This window comes from Nothoprocta perdicaria, unplaced genomic scaffold (genome assembly GCF_003342845.1).
Source record: "Nothoprocta perdicaria isolate Ctin4 unplaced genomic scaffold, notPer1 scaffold_8, whole genome shotgun sequence".
Lineage (NCBI taxonomy): Eukaryota > Metazoa > Chordata > Aves > Tinamiformes > Tinamidae > Nothoprocta > Nothoprocta perdicaria.
In genome coordinates this window covers 3,208,202-3,230,110 of record NW_020456087.1, presented here as the reverse complement: position 1 = coordinate 3,230,110, position 21,909 = coordinate 3,208,202, and the positions used below count along the sequence as shown (strand labels likewise).

At 34.4% G+C, this 21,909-nt stretch overlaps 1 protein-coding gene across 1 annotated transcript in view; it reads left to right on the top strand.

Moving 5' to 3' along the window:
- STXBP6 (syntaxin binding protein 6) overlaps positions 1–17,645 on the top strand; it is a 73,715-nt gene extending 56,070 nt beyond the window's left edge. The window contains exons 4-6 of the mRNA XM_026051816.1: positions 796–961; positions 15,033–15,190; positions 17,523–17,645. Of these exons, the coding sequence (XP_025907601.1) occupies positions 796–961; positions 15,033–15,190; positions 17,523–17,546 (348 nt within the window). The 3' untranslated portion in view covers positions 17,547–17,645. The remainder of the gene's footprint in view (positions 1–795; positions 962–15,032; positions 15,191–17,522) is intronic.
- Positions 17,646–21,909: the final 4,264 nt, after the last annotated feature.

Genomic DNA, 21,909 nt, shown 5'->3' with positions numbered 1-21,909 from the left:
TGGGAAAGGCCAGAGGAGGCAAAGTTCATCATATTTTCCTCTTTTTCTTTCCCTGCCTTTCCCTATATTTCATCCTACTCTTCTTACTAAGGAGCCCCATCTGCCTTGTCCTGTTGGACTCCATGGAGCTGTGTTGTAAGACAGAGCAGCAAATAGAAGCAAAAAATGTGGGGGAGAGGCTTCTGAGATCCAAGTTTGTGGCATGTAGTAAACCTTTCATCTTTTGGGGACAGTCTTCTCCTCAGATTCTTCTGCATTTTCTACCTATACCGATAGCGCCTGCATCGTGTCTCTTTCTTTTGGTTGATTCAGGATACAGAACTAGGATTACTTTGTTCTAGAAGTGCTTTTTTTGTTGTTCATGTTACCATGAGACATATATATCCTTTCTGGCTTCCACTTATTCTGGGTGAATATCCAGAGCAGAACCTGTATTATAGTATGGAAGCATTGAGAGGTTTCCCTGGGCTGAAAAGAAAGTCCTTGTACAGTTTAGAAGGAACAAAGCAYCTATACAGCAATAGCTAACGAGGAATTCTTACGAGATTGCAATTTTTAATTATTTTTAAAACTTTTTTTGTCTAAACCATTCATATTTTAAATTTTGTGTTTCTTTTTCTTTTCCACAGTGGAGCTGAATATTTCTCATTTAAAAAAAAAAAAAAAAAGATTATTTCAAGATAATCTTGAACTTTTTTCAAAATCCTTGAAAAAAAAAAGATAATTCTAGGTCTTTCTTTAAATGATTTATAAAACTAGAATACTAGTTTTTGGTTTTGTTTTGTTTTCTTTCAGGATTCCCCAGAATTCGATTTGCTATTTGAAAATGCCTTTGACCAATGGGTAGCAAGCACAGCCTCAGAAAAATGCACATTCTTTCAGGTTCTTCATCACACTTGTCAGCGGTACCTTACAGACAAGAAGCCAGAATTTATCAATTGTCAGTCTAAAATTATGGGAGGTAAGCCAAATAAAGCTGCAATACTTTGTGCAGTTAGCCATGGAAGGATGATTCCCATGTATGTGGAGATGTGTATATACATAACTTTTATGTGTGTATCCAAGCACACACTTTTTTATAAAAGACTTTTTAAAGGAAAATTACCAGTGGGATTCTGTGGGGATCTTTGATGTGATTCAWATATTCATTTAACGTAAATTGTCTGAGACAGAAAAATATTTGAGAAAAGTGTTTGAGCTCAATTTTCTCAGTGTTCTTCCATAGAAAACTTCCACTCCTATCAGAAGAGATTGACTTTGTTCTTTGCTGTGACACAGTGTGTAAATCTTCTGTTTTGGTTAATAATGTTAATAGTGTTTGGCTTCTAATTCTGTCTTTTGTGTATTTTATGTAGATATATGCTGATGTCTACATTATGCACTGATGTCTTCCCCCCCCCCCCCCAAATGCTATTAGTATATTCACTTTACTTCTAATGACAGCAACTATTTCAGGTTATTGGTGTTATATTTCATACTTTATTTCATAAAAAACTATATAACCTTATAACTGATACTAACACAGTATCAGCATCATGATAATGTCACTTGATCTGTTGGTATATTAATAATAACAAAAAATGAATAAGTAATAGTCTGACCTAGGAAATAGTCAAATTTTTCTGAGCAAATTTTTTCTTGAGCTGTTATTTGTAACACCATTGCAGAGTTACCAACTTGAGTGTCTTGGTCTATATTGAAATTGGATTGAGTGGAAGGGGCACTGATCATTTTTTTTTCAGGAGTTTGATGACTTGTATTCTTTTTATTACTATTTCCAGAACTTGATGAAAAGCAAGTCTTCCAAGACCTTTTACAGGCTTTTCTCCACCAGAATTCTGGGTATTATCTAAGGCATTTAGTAGATTCTTAAACATCTTCGCTAGTTGTCCCATTGGGGAAAAAGCAATTACTAAACACAGATTGGTTAGTGAGTAATGGTATAATATTTTTTGACAATGACCAAGATTAAATGCATGAAGATGTCAGACAAGGTGAAAAAGTGCCAGAGATCCAAGGAGTGTTTGACTTCTTTGCCAGTATATACTGTATCTAAGCTATTTTGTTCAGCATATTGATGCTATTCRGACACCTGGCAGAAATGCTGCTGTGAGGCTTCTGTAATATATATAACTTGATTCAAGTCATTCTGTATTCAAGTGTCCTGGCACCACAATTACAGCTTGAAATTGTGGGTCTGAGTATGCTAACTTTGCAGTAGTAAACATCTAAACTTCGGCATTTGGCCACCCAGCACCACCTCATGTTCTACCGGTATCTACTTCTGTAGTATTTAATTCTGGACATAGCATCCATTGTCCACAAGCAGCAGAAAAATGATGTTTTGTATTTAAAAGTCCCTTCTATCCTAGTATGATCCTTTCTGTTTTAACAATTTTAAGTGAGAAGTTCAGAAAGTCTTTGTTTGGATGTTTTTTCCAAAGGAAAAAAATTAGCTTTGTCCCCATCAAGGTTATATTAAACTATATAGTTCTTTTTCCTGATAGTTCATTAATTCTAAGAACAAAAGTATGTAGATAGCTAACTGGAAAATATTCTCTTTGCAAGCTTTAACATGAATATGATCAAATATAGGGAAAAATATAGGATATGTTTGAAAATAGAGACTGTGAAGATCTGTGACATGAAAGTTATCAAGATTTACCTGAAATAAATTGAAATAGTAGTTTATATTGTTGTAGCTGGAGTATGAACTTCTGCCTTTATCTCATCTGCTTATTATAGTGACTTTATTTTCCTTTTCTGTAGTTTCACTTTTAGGTTCCTGGGATTCATCTGCTGATAGCTTGCCTGGATTCWGGAAGTCAATTAAAAAAAACAGAAAGTAGGCAGCTATTATTGAATCCTTTGGCTATCATGAAAAGCTCAGCTGCTTTCCATGAAAGCTTCATTATATTTATTTTATTAAATTTCCAACAAATTTGTAGCTGTCGTTTAAATAGAYCCATCACATCAGTTTCAGACTTTCAGGTATTCTGAAGATGTYTCTGAGGGCACTAATTATTCAGCTTTGCCTGGAGGCATCAATAGGAGAGACCTTTTCTCCTTACTTTGTATCAAAAAGACAAAGTGAGCTAGGCCTGTTTGGGCTGGAGAAGTTTGAGAGGGTATTTTATCAACAAATACCTGAGGGGTGGATGAAAAGAGAATGGGCCCAAACTCTTCTTGGTGGTGGACAGTGATAGGACAAGAGATAATCAAATAAGGGGCACAAGGCAGCACAAATAGAAACACAGGAAGTTCCATCTGCATGTGAGGAAGAACTTCTTCCCTGTGAGGGTGACAGAGCCCTGGAACAGGCTGCCCAGGGAGGTTGTGSAGTCTCCTTCTCTGGAGATCTTCCAAACCTGCCTGGATGCCGCCCTATGCCACATGCTCTGGGTGTGGCTGCTGGAGCCGTGGGGTTGGACTAGGTGATCTCTAGAGKTCCCTTTCAACCTCAACCATTCTGTGATTCTATGTTTTTATGCTAGAAGTAACTCTCTCTGTGATATGAGAACAATATTCTCCACTTTTTGCTTCAGAATTAAGAAATGCAGCAGTTTGTTTGGCATAAGACCCTCCAAAATAAGGGTTTGCCTGTACTCTCTTGTTTAAGGATTTTAATATGTAATGATTCTATGAGTTTATTATTTTGATTTTTTTTAATATGTATTTGTACGTTAAACTTTTAAATCTCTTCTGTWTATAGGTTCTTTGTAATTTAGTGTGTAATAGCCTGCATCCCCTAGTAGCTGTAGTCAGTGTACTGTCTGTGTGGTTRGAATAGCAAAAGAATTTACGTGGGTTTATAATATTACAGTTGAAGAGAACATAATTATTATAACAATAATTCTTACATAATCTTACAGTGTTAGAAGTAAAACCTAGCAATTTCAGTCAGAACTATCTATGAGTGAATTTGTATTTATGCAGTTATGTACCATTATTTTAGTAGTAAAGAACTGTTAAGAATGTGGGAGGAAAGTGATGTTTTAATGTTTGCAATAATCTTGGGAAAATATATGGGATTCGAATGCAGTTTTCTTTATTTGTAGTTGAAGTTATTTAATCAATTCATGCTAATATTAATAGAAATCTTGCCATCATCTTCGATAAAGCAAATATTTCAGCTCACATATGAAGGCTTTATTAAAGAACAGGATGCATTATTCTCTAAAAATATTGATGCAGATCTTGGCTCTAGCATGCACAAAATACAACCTGAAATAGAAATCGTGGACAAAAGGAACATAGGTTTAGCTTCTGTTTTTGTTTATGTTCAGTCTAATATAGGAAAAAAATGTGTATCAGTAAATGTATGTTTTAATTTCTTTCTTTCTGTATTATTATTGTGTTTCAGTTTCTGTATTACAACTGTTAAACCTGAAGTCGCATCTAAATCAACTAGCTCTTGTTAAACTTGCCGAGAAACTTGCAACCTGCCTTTCATCTGTTATTTATAATACAGCAGAGTTGCAGCTAAACGCTAGTCCTACAGTTGGTYAGTGGTGTGCACAAATTTCTGCCACCTGCAGATCAAGTATGCACTAGTCCAGACTAATTCTTCATGTAACGTTTGGGTGAGGATCAATTTGACCTTCATATTTCTGGATAGGTCAATGTGATACAGTGTTTTGAACCCTTTAAACAAGATGAACTTGGGGCTTTAAGAATAAACAGTTGCTGCCACCTTTAGATACATACTAGAAATGCGTAATTCTGGGCGAGGAACCAGGAGCTCAGGTTGCAGTATGATCATCATCTTGTAACTTTATGATTTGGGCTTAACCCTTTGATTTTAAAAATCATTCTGCCAATTTAATTAAAATATCCTTAGGAGCCTGCAGTAATGTTAACTTTGCCTACAGAATCTGTTCTCCTGAAGAGCTGGCAGGAGTTACTAATAGATGATCCTTTCTCCTTCAAAAATATATTGCCAGTGTGAGAGTGGTAATGGGAGGGTAGTTCATCAGGTATTGGTTCATCTTAGCCTAAGCAGTCTAGAAACATTCCTTCATAGTATTTTCAATAATTTCCTGGGATTATTTGAAGATGAATTTTTGACATGAAAAATCCAGTTTACATTCAGCGTTGTTAGAACATTTTGGAAAGTCAAAAGTTGTGTCTTTCTTTCAAATATAAAGCCAAACATATTACTGACTGAAATGAAAATTTACCTTGGAATTAAGATGGGGAGAAATATGACAGCTTTTAGCTTTTATTTTCATATCATATCATAGAATCATAGAATCACAGAATCACAGAATCATAGAATGCTTAAGGTTAGAAGGGACCTCAGAGGTCATCTAGTCCAACCCCCCTGCTCACACAGGGTCAGCTAGAGCACGTGGCACAGGACTGCGTCCAAGCAGATTTTAAAGATCCCCAAAGAAGGAGACTCCACAACCTCTCTGGGAGCCTGTTCCAGGGCTCTGTCACCCTCACTGTCAAAAAGTGTTTCCTCAAGTTCCTGTGGAAATTTTGGTGCCTCAATATATCTAATAGTTGTTATTTTCACCTCGTACGTGATTTTAATTGGGTGGAAAAAAAAAAAGAGGAGGGCATGCAGTTGAGCGTGTTCTTAAAATGGTTTAATTGGAAATGAATTCTGATGCAAATGATTTCAACAAAAGTGGATAAAGCATCACTATTTTCGTGATATATTGCCATTTTAAAGTTAATGATCACATTTCTCTATGGAAACTACAAAATTCTTTCAATTTTTTGATTTTTTTTTGCCAATTTATAACAAAAAGTGTTTTTTTTCTTAGAAATAATTAAGGTCACTGTCCCTATCACGTTAGATAGTGAAGTACTAGAAATGGATTTTTCCCTACCAAAGACCACTTTAAGTGCTTTCTTTTCTCCCCTGTATATTCAAGTCAAGATTCATTCAGCTTTACTGTTTTTATTTAGCAGAAAGGATCTTGGTTATCTTAACCCAGAAGCAGTATATTGAGATTAAGATGGTAAGAATATTTGAGTGCTTGTTCTGTAGAAATATTGCATACAATCAGAGCTTTAAAATAGCTTTCTAAAACTGTGAATGAACAAAAAGATATGGCCTTTACAAGAGTATTCTGTAGGAGTACCTAAAATCAGAAAGGACATTAATCATTACAGATGARGTTTGATTTCTTTTTAATCTGTACAACACTGAGATGATATTCAGCAATCAGTAAAGAATATATTTTCATACACCTTTCTCCTTCCTCCTTCAGAAAAAACCCAGAGGAATTCAAGATGTAAAAAATTATCCCACGTATCAGCAATAAGGCACAAGTTTTGTATCAGATTATCATCTTTGGGTGTTTAGAAAGCCATAATGGACTTCTGTGTTTTTGTGATATTGTCTGATTTTAGAAGTTTCTGGTAATAGTTTGTGATTATTAATTTGTTCAACTGAAATACGTGTCAGGTTCAAGTTTAAATGTTTCAGTTTCAAAACTACCTTTCTTAATGATGTTTTGCAATGTTGTCATTGATGTTAGGACAGGTCCTCCCTCTATTTTGCTGATAAGCTATTATTTAAGTGCAATCATCAATAGGATCTATGCTTTATCAATACATTTTTTAAAACTTCCAAAGTCAACAATTTAAAATTGAAACATTTAAACTTGAACCTGACAGGTACTTCAGTTGAACACAGAAAATAAGTTTTCTGAATTATGTAAATGATCTGTGAGATTGACTCAGTCTTTRTACTATATCTTTTTTTAATATTTTGTTTATTTCTAATGTCTGTATTTTTGTCTAAACTTTCAAAGGCTGCTGTATCTTGTAGACTGAAAATAATCAGAACTATATCATAATGAAGAATGCTGAAGGGAGATAAAGTGTTTAAATGTAGTTGACCTGAAAGAGAGCTAATATCTCATCCTCTTTTAAGAGACATTTATTAATCGTAAAACAAGATCAAGACAAAAATATCAAAGCTAGAAAGAAACAAATCTTAGAAGAAAACATGCCTGGATTACAGGCATTGCATTACTGTACTGCTGGTCTCTGAAGTCATTTAAAAATTAACTATATATTTGTGACTATAAAGAATCGTAATATTAGCAAAATTTGAGGGCAGTCTTACATTTTTTGCTTCTCCTCAGCAATAAAACTAGTAATTTTTGAGGTTTAGAAGATGTTTGATTAGTGTATAGTTAGTTATTTCAGTTTGCCTGTTGGAATACTGCATCCCTTTAACAAGAAGGTGATGAATGCTGCTAGATACGGGAGTAGATTGGCCCCTAGTCTGATCCATTTTGGCAGATCTATTAACTTACTTGCCATTTTCTTCTTCTTTTTAAATAAAACGGAATTGGTGTGTAATGAATTTCTGCTGAACTGCTGTTGTAACTGCAGTATATTCTAGCATCTTTACGCCATCTGTTTGTGCATATTTTCTTTCACTGTATGTATGCATCTGCATAAATATTTTCCTAGGAAGCTGCCTTTAAATTGAGTGTGTTGTTGTTTATGGCTAGAGGAGGTAGTGTTGCTTTTGGTGCATAAGAAAGTTCTTTGGAAAAAAAAAAAAAAAGTCTTGTGGAGAAAAGTAGTGAGCAACTTGTAAAAATAAATTTAGKATAGAGGCCAGTGAATTTTGAAGCATCTTTGAAATGCTCACTACAAGGGGTCATTTTGCTGTCTTAKTAGAACCAATATCTTATGAGTCAATATCTTATTCAGCTTCTGTTTCTGTARGTCTTAACTGAGGACTACAGAGATGCATTTTCACTTAATACAGTTACCTTTTCTGGTTGGGAAAGAGGAGATATAAGYAGTAACTGAATAAAGTGCTTAGAATACCTCTGTTGGAGATATTTTTCTGTGAATTCAAGCCTAATTTCTTAATATACATGAGCTGTTTAAGTCTTTGAGATGGAATTTTTGTATTTTTTTAGGTTGTGTGAGACAAGGCAACTCAAATGAAGCATTAAATAGGAACTGCTGTTGAAAGGCCAGTACTCAGTCATAATGTTGGAAAATGCCAAAATGACATTTGAGATGTGTTACTCAAAGCCGTGTGGTGCTAACAAGACAGAACACAGTTTCAGGGATATCTTTGCTTTTCTGATTGTTTTTTTATTCTTTCCTGCTTCAGTTAGAAAGAATAGATCTCGATCTCTCTCTGGAGTCACKAGTCATTCACCTGGGTCACATCCTACATGTCATTTTTTTCACGTACTCTTCAGTCATGAATAAGGCAATACAAATATATTGCAGCACATAAAGCATATTTGAAGTGCAAATTATTTTATAGCTGTATTCTATCATTGTTTCCTTTGCAAAAAGTGTTCCAAACTTAGTGTCATCCTTACGTACTAACTACTAGGAGCAGTTTGCTGTATATGTCCTCACTACCTGGTTTCACAGCAAAGGGTTTTTTACTTATTCTACCATAATGAAGGTCTTCTGAAGGTTTTAGTGTGTCTATCGTCTTTTAGTTTCCTTAATGATGTAAGAATGCATGGAAGACTTTGTCGTTTTGGATAGTGTCATTATTATTAGCTTTGTTTCTGATTGTACATGGATTTGATAATTGTGTTTTAATTTGTAACATATGTAGTAYGTGGGCAGTTTATTTTTTTATGAATGACCAGGTCCTAAGTTTTGCCTTCTTGTAAACTTGGTATTTTAGAGTTATTATGCAGAGAACTCTTGCTACTGTGGCCCAAAAATCAGGATCATTTTTTCCTTGATTCATGTTCTTGCAGTACAGACTACCTCAGAGCAGATCATGGCTGACCTTCTTAGGTTCAGGATTTTCCCAAAAGTGAAATGGAAGATAGCATTTAAATGTTGGAAAAGTCTGAGCTGAACCTGTTTAAACATGATGCAAACAACACCAGTTAAACTGTAATCTGCTGCTCTAGAATTTCTTGGAATTGAGGGGAGTGAAGGAGAAAAAAAAATAACTGATCAGCAGCAGAGATTTTAAGTGTTCCTTTTGYTCTAAAATGTAATATTCAAAAATTAAATAAATATCACTTCTAGGTCAACTGGAGAGCAAAGCCATAGCTTTCCCTCTGTACCCAGACTGCAAGCTAAGTGCCTCTCTGGAAGAGGAAAAAGTAGAAATTCCATAGTTTCCTTTCTCTCCTAAACAAATACTTCTACTATAGTGTTTTTTCTGACTAAATGGCTGGAGCCTTTAAATATCATGAGTAGTCATGTAAAATATGAGGCAAATTGAGCTAAAAATTCTCAATCAGATTTAAATAAGATTCATTCAGATATAATTGATATATAAATTGCTAGGAAAAAATGATTGTACTAGGAAGGATGTGTTTCATTCTAAGCATTGTTTCCATCCGTGTGACCTATATAAATCTTTATAAAGTGATCTCACTTACAGTTTTATGTAGCCTGAATCAACCTCATTAGCAGTCAATTTACTGTTCTATTTTACTGTGAATTTCAATGGACTATTGTGCTTTTTATATACGTGATAGATGAGTAAAGTATTTAAGAAAATAATTATTATGATTAATAATATATAGTTATAAATTAAGAGAGTTATTATCTTAATTATCTTTTTGTTAGTATCTCTTAATCTAACTGGAGTCAATAAAGGAAGGGAAAAAATAGAAATTCTAGGTGGAGTGTTCCACAGGTTAAGCATGGTTGTCTGAAGAAGATCAAAGAGTGGCTTCTATCTAACTTCCAACTGCAGATAACTTCATTAAAGTGGAAGTAAATCGTTAGTAGTGGACATATGAATGTGGAGCTCAGTTACATCCAAGCTCTGAAGATGCTGCTGCTGATGGAAATATACAGCTGGAATGAGCATAGTTGCTCATAAATGGCCATGCACTAACTAGCCCACCCTAGAGGTTTCCTTTCACTTGATTCCAGCTACTCGGAAATGTTCATCTCTAGTAGAAACAGGAACGCTAAACTAACAGCCCTTCAGTGAGGGCTGCTCATGAGCTACTCAGTGTGCTCGATGCACATGAGGTAGAAGATGTCTCRTTATGGAAAGAGCTGTCATTCTTACAGATTTATGAGGAAATCCTCAGAACAGTTTGAGGAAATGGTAAAGTGATGTTAGCATCCAGGAAATACATATATGTGTGGGTGTGTGTATTTAATGCATATAGAAATAAAAACTTGAAACAGGCGCATGACAATAATAATTTTTATCCAACCTGGAATTTGAAAGCTGTTGTTTGAGATTGACGATTAAGACCATATCTAACATTATCTAACATTAGAAGTCATATTGTGTGCAGGTTGAAGATTAAATGGTGCTCTCCTGGGTTTGAATTCTATTTGCATACATGGAGAAGCCTCAGTATTTAATAATGAAAAGAACCCAGTAATAATATTGTCCTAAAAACTTTAATTACCGATTGTCTTAAATTACATTTTTCTCTTGTTTAATGAAATTCAGTGAAATTAATTAATCATTCACACTAATTAAATATCTAATCAAATTTGAATTACAAATTATTAATCTCTTTTGGATAATTGGATAATTTGGATATTTGGATATCAAGAAAGTAGAAGGGTTCTTTTAAWTTTGTTTTACTGAGCTCTTATTACAGATTATTGAATAGATGCTTGTGGTGGGGAAGACAGTAGTATATCTGTCAGAAAGGAGCAGCAGGAGCAATTTTGAAGTTGCTGAGGGAGCTGGTCAGTGGCATTGCAGCTTGCTGCCTTTCAAGGTGGGGGAAGACAGCTGGAGAGTCTGTTATCCTTCCTCAGGAAGGCTATGGAGCAAATCCTTGTGAAAGTTGTTTTCTAGCTGCATAGAGGGCAAGTTCTGCAAGCAGAACAGATTTGACTTCTGCGGTGAAGTGGCTGGCTCATGGAACAAAGCGCAGGCAGCTGTTGTTATTTTCCTTGGCTTTGGCAAAGTGTTCCTCATTGTCTCCTGTAGCATCATTTTAGTCAAGTTAAGAAAATACAGACTTGATAGGTGGGAAAATTGTAATTCTCTGTATGGTGTTTCTGAGKTGCATTAAGAATAGATAGATTAAGAAAAATAAATAAAAAATCACTATCTTGACCTAAAATTACTAATAATGTTGAGAGTTTTCCCAATGTTCAGTTAACTTGCCAGTAAGGGATTATAAAACTGCTTATAACTAATCAAAGAATTTAAAAATGATATCTACTGTAAGTCACAAGGAGCATCATTAGTATAAAATGGAAATCAAAAAGAAGGGCGATTAACTTTAAAATTTCCTTCTGAAACTCCATTCCCACTGTTGCTTCCACTCTAAGGATGTGGATAGATAAACTGTCACGTAATATTAAAACCCAACTGTGACTAGAAATACAGTCTTAAAGCACTTATATTAGTTTCTCTCTTTTTTCTGCTTTTAAAATTTGTCTTTCGTAATCTTAAGCTGTTTTTACAATAAATGTTTTGGAGCAACTTAGGAGGAGCATTAGTATAATACTATACTTCACAGATTCATTTCTTTTTTCAGAACATTTTCTCAATTTAAAAAGCATCTTTGTGATGCTTCCCTTTTCTCAATTTTTCATTTTTAATAATTCTACACATTCCTCTTCTCTTTTGAGGCCTTTAGTGTTTTTATTTGATATTTTGATTGTGCAGTTTGTGTGACTGAAGTAATGAGTACATGCAGTAAAAAACTCACAGAAAAAAAGGTATTGTTTGAAATTCCTGTTTCCTATCATCTRTTGAACTTCTAGTGACTCCAGTATATCGAAGTTTGAATAGTATGTGTAGGCAYGTAGAATACATGTGCTGTGATATAGATGGTCTTGTTAGTGAATTTCAACTGCTTTTAACCCTATTTTATTCAGTGACACAAGACCAATTTTTATGCAGTTCAAGGGGAGTCATAAATATCTCCGTTAAAAGAAATGTGATAAACAGAACTCATTAACTTTCATAGCTAATTATATTAATTTGCTGCTCAGAGCAGCAGGGAGTTGCTAAATGCTATGCTAATGCATACACAATTAAAAATTAAATGTCTGTGTTTACAAATCAGTCACTGTAAAGTCTTATCACTGATGTACAGATAAAGCCCTGGGTTGATCTGAAGCGTTTTTGACATGGCTAATAGAGAATGTGATGAAGCTTTTATGAATATGCGTTAACACAGATCATTCAAACAAGCAACAATTACCTCTGTGGAGATCAATTAATTTCTTTACCTAGTAGGTTGGTCCCTGATTTATAGCAGTCTCTGTGTATTCTTTTGGTACTCTGTATGCTGTGTTAAGAATGTACTTCCATCCTTTATGTGATAAATGGCTCTAGGTCATTTACCCAACTTATGRACTGCGATACCCAGTGGTGTAGCTTGTGATCTTAAGAACCCAAAAGTTAAAAATGGAGCTTTCTGACAGGAGCTTTCTGCAAATTGCTTTAGGTTTGGTGTCCCTTATCAAGTAAAGCTTTAGGATCCCTGATGCTCTTCCACTATTTTGCTCTTTTGGATTCTGATACATTGCATATTATTATACAGATCATTAATTGAATTTTCTAAGGGGAAAAGATAGTTTAATTCCAAGCGTTTATATTTCACTATAAAAATAAAATAAAATGACTCAGCTGCTGCTAAGCAGACTGGATTACCAAACGCTGAGGCTATTGATTGATTTGGAAATGTGAATATTGATTTCCTCTGGGCAGACAGCTTCAGATAATAACACAAAAGTACCACAGGAAAAGCTGTGATAGCAACCAGTTGTTAAGCCACTTGCTTGGGTAATTTTATTGGAGATAAATTACTAGTATGTTTTCATCCAAACAAAATTAAACTAATGAAAGCTCATCATCCTTTTTGATGTGTTTTATTTCAGACAGAAATTGCCCCAAACATACACATTTTGCTGATCCTTGCATTAATATCAATATAATACTTCAGGCTGAACACAATATAAATACATATTTTTCCCATGTTTCCCCATTATCTGGTAGTGTTTCCTTCACTTAGCCTGTGGATCAGCAGATAATGTTAGACATAAAATGCAGTGTGCTTGCCCTTAATTGAAAATTGTGAAATTATTTCATAAACGGACAGAATATGTAACATCAAACTCTTCATGGAGACAGAAGAGGAAAGTTAAAGGTAGTTATACCTTGATTGGCAAAGGTTAACATAGGATTTCAGGCACTTTTAAAATTCAGTGGCAGAAATAATTTTAGAGTTTTTGATTCATAATTGTTATCTCCTGAAGAGTAGCTTAAGCATTTTGCAGGAAAAATGTTACATGATTTTTATTTTTCATAATAATGAAAATACRTCTCCCATACATCTAGTACATGCAGATGCACATATGCCTGCAGGAATACTACTAGCCATATAAAGATCACTGCAAATACAGATGGGAGTTCAGTAGATACAAAAGCATGCATTTTGGTATTAAATTCCATTCTTCTCTGCTAAAATTACTTACGTGGAAAATATAACTGTAACTCCTTGGTTGCAAACTCCTAAGAATTTGCTTTTTTTTAATTTCCTAATTGACTATTGAAAGTAATACAAGGTCAGCAATCTGTCCTAACTTCTGTTCGCCAACACATTTTAAAACTTGGAAGATGAAGAGTTTTATAAAGCACTCCGAATGTCCTGCTTCTCTTGAGTTCAGTGGAAATTTGTCATGGAAAAGCAACAGCAGAGTTAATCCAATGTTGAGAGCTTTTAAAAATCTCACCCTAGAAAACTAGCACAGAAAAATACAAAAGGTTAAAACCTGTTGATCACACCATTTAAAGAAAAAGGAAACTATTTCCTGTGGAGTATTGCCCAGTACATGTGTTTATAGGAAAATCACCTGAACAAAAGCCAAAATAAACTCGCAAGAAAAATCAGTGGAACTGTCCTGAAATGAGAATATTATGAGCAAAGTAATGATTGACTGAGGTGAAAGTAAGAAAATGCGTAATAATAAAAACAGTCAAATAATTTTTAATATCAGACTCCTCAGTGTCCTGCGAGAGACCACTTGAATAGATAGTTTCATTCCTACCTCGGCACGTTCAAGCTTCCGGTATTTTTAGATATTCATCTCGTCAACAGCAATGCCAGCTGTTATTTTTCTATTCTAAAATGCAATCCTCCATTCCAGAAAACAACAAAATTCTGTAGATGTCTCATATCCTATGCATCCTACTAATAGGAGAAGTGTAACATTATTGGTATCGATGAAATCAGGTAGTTTTTGGTAGATCTTATGTGGACTCATTCTCCGTGAGTTAATATTAAGCAGCTTCTTAGGTCCCCATCCTGCTGCCCACCTTCATATTTTGATACTAATTTTTGAATAGAAGTTAGTAGGTATCTCTTTTCTTTTTTTTTAGTCTTGAATTCACATCTGAATTAACATCAGCTACCCGTGTAAGGGTAGCTCCTACYTATGTGGCTTTCTTCCATAGGCTACTTGGAGCTGACTTCAGTTTCATTCTCYATTATTTGTTTGGAGTATCCAAGGAAAGGAGTATTATCTGCAAAACCAGCCTGAATGGGTCTTTTGTTTCTGTTTTTCATTACGGAACTAATAACAAAACAACCATTCAAATTAATGTTTGGGATTTGTTTTTTTTTTTTTTTTAACCTGAGATTATGAAAAAGGTGGAGATTTTTTTAGGATTTTTTTTTTAAATTAACAATAAGAGCAGTAGGTGTGTGTGTTTTCATTTGTCTTTGCGTGCCAGTAAGAACAACAAATAAAGGAATACTTGTGGTAGTGCTCAGTTCAGCTTTATCAGTTAAACTAGTGTATAACTTTACCRGCATAATCCACTGAGAACATGATTTGTTTTATTATATAGACATTAAAAGAAGGTTCTGTGCTAATAACATATATATCCAGTGCTCCCTTGTTTCCTGAGTATTACGTTGCAATATGATCCTTGCTTACAACTTGTTAATAATATTGTTTGAGAGGGAAAACAGTAGCTCACTCCATTACCCCCAAATGTAGCCAGATAAYACATTTGGATAATACATTAACTTTAGAATATTATGAATGAAAGTGGTTGTTTCGAGTACAAGGGAAACTCAGTTTGAGGGTCCTAACAGTGTCTCCTGCCGTTGCAGGTAACAGCATACTCCACTCGGCAGCGGACAGCGTGACGAGTGCGGTACAGAAGGCAAGCCAGGCCTTGAACGAGCGTGGCGAAAGGTTAGGTCGAGCCGAAGAAAAGTCAGAGGAGCTGAAAAACAGTGCTCAGCAGTTTGCAGAAACTGCACACAAGGTAAGGTTTTGGTGGGACAAGGCTCTCCATAGGGCAGAAGGGACCTCCCTTGGCTGTGAAGAGAGTAAGTGCTAGAAAGAATTGCAGTCAGTCACTTTTTACAGACAGCCTGACCTTTCCCTAGTAGCTGTTTCTCATTTGCCTGTTTCTTTGGTTTGTAACTTCTTGTGTATAACACCTCCGCTTCCTAGAATCACTGCATTTCCACTTCATTTGGACAGGTAGTAAAAAAGGTAGCTGCCTTTCTGTACCTTCCTAAAGCATGCGTTTAAAGGGCAGTTATGAGCAAGATGTATATGTGAGTTACTGGTATGTGTAAGAATTCAAAATTGGCTTAGGATTCATTTGCAAGTTAGCAGGCTTTATTAACATTGATTTACTTTCTAATCAAATAAACTCATCATCCCGCTACGCTAGAAAGAAGTGCAAGATACAGTCTTACTGCTAGTCAGGTCTCAACTACACTGCTGTATTTGCTGCATTTCTACTAAAGTGTAAATCTGTGAGAAAAAATAACAATAAATAAATATCTTTTATCTTAACAGGAAACACTCTTACTCTTATTTTTCCTTCCAGTTTGAACTGAAATAATATAAAATTTCCTGAAAGGAAGACAAGTGTGTGTTATTCCCACCATACATGTGCAAATCCAGCTAATGGAAAATAAAATAAAATAAATAAATAAATTGTCAGGTTATCAATTTTGCAACAAATTGCATGAGCAGGTTTCACAGAATCATAGAATTCTTAAGGTTGGAAGGGACCTTTGGAGACCAACTCTCCTGCACTCGAAGGGTCACCTAGAGCACATGGCACAGGGCTGCGTCCGAGCGGGTTTGGAAGATCTCCAGAGAAGGAGACTCCACAACCTCTCTGGGCAGCCTGTWCCAGTGCTGTCACCCTCACTGTTATAATTTTTTTTTTCCTTAAGTTCCTGTGGAACTTTTGGTGCTTCAATTTGTGGCCATTTCCTCTAGTCCTAACCAGGAGTTTATGCATCCCTGAATCAGCCTGGTTTTATCTGTACTCAATGCATAATTTCTTTCCTTTAAAAACTGTTTTGCAATTCTCATGTAAAATTCAGTTGTAAATGTTCTTCTCTTTTGGATAAATGCATTTTGTAATAAATTTTGTGGAACCACACGCCCTTAAAAGCATATTAGAAACATTTGACTCAATTGGCATTGAACTTAAGGCACTCTTATGCTGATCTGATCTACAGCTGATTTGAAAACCATTATGTGTTTTCTCTCCCTGCAAATTCATATACCCTGTGTCTTTTGAAAGGTACCTCAAAATTCGGTGCAGATTGCCCCATTAGGGTTTACAGTAGCGTAGCTGTTGAGTGTTGTTCGTCATCTTGCAATAACAGAACTCTCTGAGGGTTCTTTTTGTGTGGGGGGAAAAAAGAGGTTGTGATTTAACTGTGGAAGGCAAAGCTGAATTGCAATGTGTGATTAACTGGAAGTTTTCTTTTAAGCCTACTATTGAATAAAATTGCAGAAATGATTTGCAGCAAAAATGAACAGCGGTGTCAGTAAATATTTTAAGAGGTAATTTTGTTACATCAAGTCCTAAAGACTCCTCTCCTGGAGAAGAGATGAGACCACATGAAAGATAAACGGCTGCAGATGTATCCCAATGTTCTATGTATTTGTATCCTACTGATGAAAAGGCATGAGCAAAAGCTCAGTCATGTTCATCTAGCACAGTGCTAGTTGACGCCAAACTAAGAAATCCAGCAGTTTGGAAGAGAGATTAATATCTAATTAGTATTATTCTAATTAGCCGTAAGAATATATGATGTCTAGCCCTGTTTTGGCTATTTTTAGTGTTCTGCCTGGGGCCTCCTGGAAGTAAGCAGTTCTCACTTSCTGCAGTAGACTATTTTGGACGGCAAAAGATTAGTAAAAGGAAGAATTTGGAGCCTGGACTTTGATGAATAAAAGCCTACTGTATAGCTAAAAGGAAAAAAATGAGGATGGGGAAGATGAAAAAAAGAATGCTTTTATGTTGGTTATTGCCGATGACTGTATTTCAGTTACCTTAATATATATCGTAAATATATATTTAATATATATCATATAGTTAAATATGGTTAGATATGCCTAGATTATAGTTAGATATGCAAGGAAGACTTTGCATATCCATTATAGCAAAGGGAAACTCTGTGTTGAAAGGAGGTCCGTATTTTAGACATCTTTTAGATAATCCAGTTTTTGGAACTCTTGTAATCCTGAGTAGACACATTAGCTTGACTTATATATAGTTACATGTGATGTATTTCTAATTCTTATTTTTTCCTTTTTTTTTTTTTTTTTTTCTTTTTCAGCTTGCCATGAAGCATAAATGTTGAGATGCTGCCCAAAGTCAAAATCTTCCCGAGAGGAACTGAAAAGCTAGGTTCACCAGTTTTTACAGGAGAATCCAGAGTTCCACGAGCTTTTTCCTTCCAGTTCAGTGGAGATAAGTTATTTCAGTTTCTGTGCCAGAAAAATACTGTATTTTTTACCTGTTAGGTTTACTTTTTGTTCATTTTTTGTAAGATTGATACCACAATCCTGCAGTAGTACTTCAAACCTGTATTTCAGGTATTACAGGAGCTAAAACAGAGAAAGTGGACCAAATGATAGGTTGATCAGTATTAAACTAGGCATAGTCTTCCCCTGTACTCTTTCCTGGTGTTGTACAGGAAAAGAATTATCTGACTGTGGAAATAAAATCCAAAGAAAGGTTATGCTTTTTTCTGTAGCATTAGCAGAATGCCAATGTTAGAATGGAACACCTGACGTCATAACTATAGTGGAGAATAGACTTTTTTGTTATGGGAGACTGAAAATGATATTTCTTCTTCTAAATGTAGGAACTTTTTCATGTGCCATTACCAGCATTCAGAAAGGGATATCAGAATTAAATAGGGGAATCTGTTTCTCTGCTGCATTTTGAATATTTATGTTTCATCTTTCAAATGGATTATTTGAATTGTATAATGAAACTTAGAGAATGTATGCCTAAGTTCTGGAAAAATGTGAATTTTACATCTATGTGCACATAGGTGTACCTCAATTTAATCTAGAATTTAAAAATCTAATTAAAGAAAAGAAACATTTCATTTTCTTTTTACCTGTGATTCTCTGCTTAAAAGCCTGTAGAAATGAAAATGCACCGTTTTCTGAGTCACCTGTTCTGCATAAGTTCTACAGTAAGATTGTTTTGGAGGAAGAATTTAGAAATTTATCTGGTGAAAAWGAGTTGACTTTTATTAGCTAGTCCTGACATTTTAAATAGAGGCTTTGAAAAAGCATGYCTTAGCACATTAGATTCATAACTTTTAAATTGGGTCTTAGTTTTCAATATATATGATCACTGGAAGAGAACCTGCCTACAGATGTTTCTCTTACAAAAATAAGATGGTTATTGTTCCATGACAGCTATATTCTTCCATGTCAGCTATATTTGTAGCATTCATTCGTATTTACTTCTAGAAGTAAATAAAAAATAAATGAAGAAAAAAAGCAGAGAAGTTGAACATTTTTTCTTTTTTAACAGTAAGCTAAAACAGAAATTCTGATAGAAATATCAGCCTTTGTCTTTTAAAGATGTGTGCTCTTTAAAAATCAATGCACTTCAGAATTTTCTGTCCTCATCTAACCGAAGAGCCAGAGATCTGGCATTTTCTGAATGTACTGTAGTTATCATTTTCATTGTAGACTTAAGTTTTTTGCATTATTAATGACAGTTTGAACCATATCAAATCCTCAGAGCAGTGCTTGGAATAGAGAAGAAATCTTTTCTAGTAATTGAGAATATTTTAATTACTGCAGGATGAAGTAACTGAAAATCTCTCATGGAAATACCTATATTGTAAGACAGTGCTTGGTTTTCAGAAAACAATCAAACCAAATTCATGAACTACTTCGAAGTGGTACATTCAAATTTTGCATCTTTTTTTTTTTTTTTTTTGTAACTTAAATTATTTTGTATCATATATTTTTTTTTCTCTCTTATTTCACACTGGGATTGAGAGACAAGGAAATTTGTCCTCTAGGTAGGACCACACAATCATTTCAGGGTCACCTTTAGCAACTTTTACAACTTGCACTGACAACTGAAAAGGAATTTGGACACCTACATATTACGAGTGGGAACAGGGCTTTTTAAGATGAGAATTCTGAATACTTAGTTGATCTACTTATGTTAATGCTCGTCCTGGAAATGTCAGTAGCTTTCTGAACTATTGTAATGAATGTGAATATTTGCAAATTTAGAAGTAAAATAGTATCTTATTAGAAATTAAATTTCTGCTAGAGACAAAATGTTAGTCTATTTTAAAACAAAAAAAGCCACATTAGAACTCAGTCAGGTGCATTTTTGATCACACAGCTGTCTTCTGTTGTCAGTTTTTCTGCTCTAAGTATTTTTAGCTAAATTCTTGGTGATTCTGCTGCTAACCCAACCTAAATGATTCTGTTGAGAGAAAGATAGAACAGGTTTTGAACTGCTGCCATCTAGCTGGTCCTTTAAGGTTTAAGTGATTTAGAAGAAATAGCTAAACTCCAGATAGATAAACCTTGAAGGAATTAGGTGTCTAAATTCAGATAAAAAGACCTAGATTATCAGGTGTTTACATGTTTTAATATCAGCTGGACTGGTCCAGTTCATAGTTGCACTGCTAAGTTCCAGACCTTTTGTGGATTGAACTGTCCTAAAAAATCATTAATCCCATTGACAGTTTTGCCACATTGGTTTTGCATATCTTCCTGTTTGTGTTTAATGTATTACATATCGTAACTCAGGACTTTTTTTCAGCCATCAAAAGCCAATTGCTACAGGAATTCTGAGTAAATAAGGGATGTGGATGAATAAAAAAAGGTTTACTTGTGTTTTTATTTTCTTCTTGCTATTCATTAGACTACAAGACTTGGTGTTTTCTAGAAAAATTTCAAAGATGTATACTAGCATCTATCCAAAGGTAAATCTTACAGCATTGCAATTTCCTTCTGGAACTTAGCTTGTAGGGTATACAACATAGTATTACTAGATATCCATGTACATAACATGCATATACATATTTCAGGTTAATGTTTCATATTAAAGAATGTATTTGTAAATTGTAACAAGATCAATAGTTTCCTTATCTTTTTAAAGTTCTGCAAAGAATAAAAAATGCATTGTTAGACTTGAGACTACTGTACTGCAAAATCTGTCTTAAAAGGCTACTTTTGTGTCTAGCAAAAGTTGTGCATTATGTGAAATATTAACAAATGTGCTCTCTAAAAAGTGATCTTAAAGGTAGGTAGGTTTACTATAATATGCCACAATTGTAATACTTGCTGATATCTGTTGTAACAAATTCCTTGGAAGTTCTCAAAATGTAGAAATAAATTTGTGCCATTCTGGGAAAAAAAAAAAGTGGGACCTGCTCTGTTAAGTCTTACTGGAAACCCTGATTTTGTCATTAAATACTTTAACTGTGAAACAGAGAAAACTGTCCTTGGATTATTTTCAAAGTATATTAAGGGTTTATCAATAACATTTTTCTATTTCACTAAAACAGAATTAATAAAAATTAGCTCCCACCGGATAATAGCAATTGTCTCTAGAAAGAATGCAGTGCAATATTTAAAAAAGAAATAATGGAAAATACTTTGAAAGGTTTCRTGTCAAAACAGATTTTGGACAATGGTTAATACAAAGTTGTCTTTCTAAATGTTGTACTGTTCCGAACATTCTGAGTTAATTTGCTTTTGGTGTGCTATAAAATGATTTTTGTCTAATTATTGTTTTCTTCTGGTGATCTAGTTTTAGTGATCTAACTTTTATAACTTTTTGTTAAGGAGAAAACAATCCTAATTGACTTCAGGGAATAAAACTAAAAGGCTAAATTCTTGCATTTTACATTCAGTGAGTCAATTTTATAGATTTAAATTAAGCCACATATAGCACAATCATATTGATCTAGATGAATAAAATTCTGAGAGCCAATCCTGCAATATGTTTTCAGGTTAACTTCTGTCCTAAAGATCTTTGTCTGAAAAATGCAGCAGTGACAAATACTATGAGATGATTAAATTATTTTGTAAATTTTGCTAGAACTAATACTGTTAAATCTGATGTTGAATACATGCCCAATTCTGAAACTATATAAAGCTCTTATTTAAAAAAGAAAAGCGTTTGATCAGAGCATAATTTTGATGTAATTGSATAGCAAGACTATGTTAGTTTAACATAAAGAATTTTTTATAAAGCATTTTTTTCTATCCTTATTGTACATTTATCCTATAAGAATGGAAAAAAATAAAATGTCAGGTTCATTTTCTGAGCTTTTTTTAAATCTAATYTATCATCTTGATATTTTGTGTGGCTTCCATGATTTTCACAAAAAAATTATTAGCCTAATTAAATCCTGTCCTGCTGCTGCCTATAACTTTCCATAAAGCAGATCAGGTTTTGTTATTTTACAGTCATGGCTCAATCATGAATGCTTAATGTTTTCATATACAGGTTTTTGGGTTTTGTTTTAAATAAGAAGCATRCTATTGTGTTAAGTATTTGGGAAACTGTTACTGCTGTCACAGTGCTAAAGGCATAATATGCCAGGGGAAATTGAACCAAGATTCTGCTCACTTCCAGCTGCTATTTACTGTATTAGTGAAGAGGTTCACCATTTAAAAGGAGTGAGCAGAGCAATAGATCTATCCAGTAGTCTTTAAGACTTG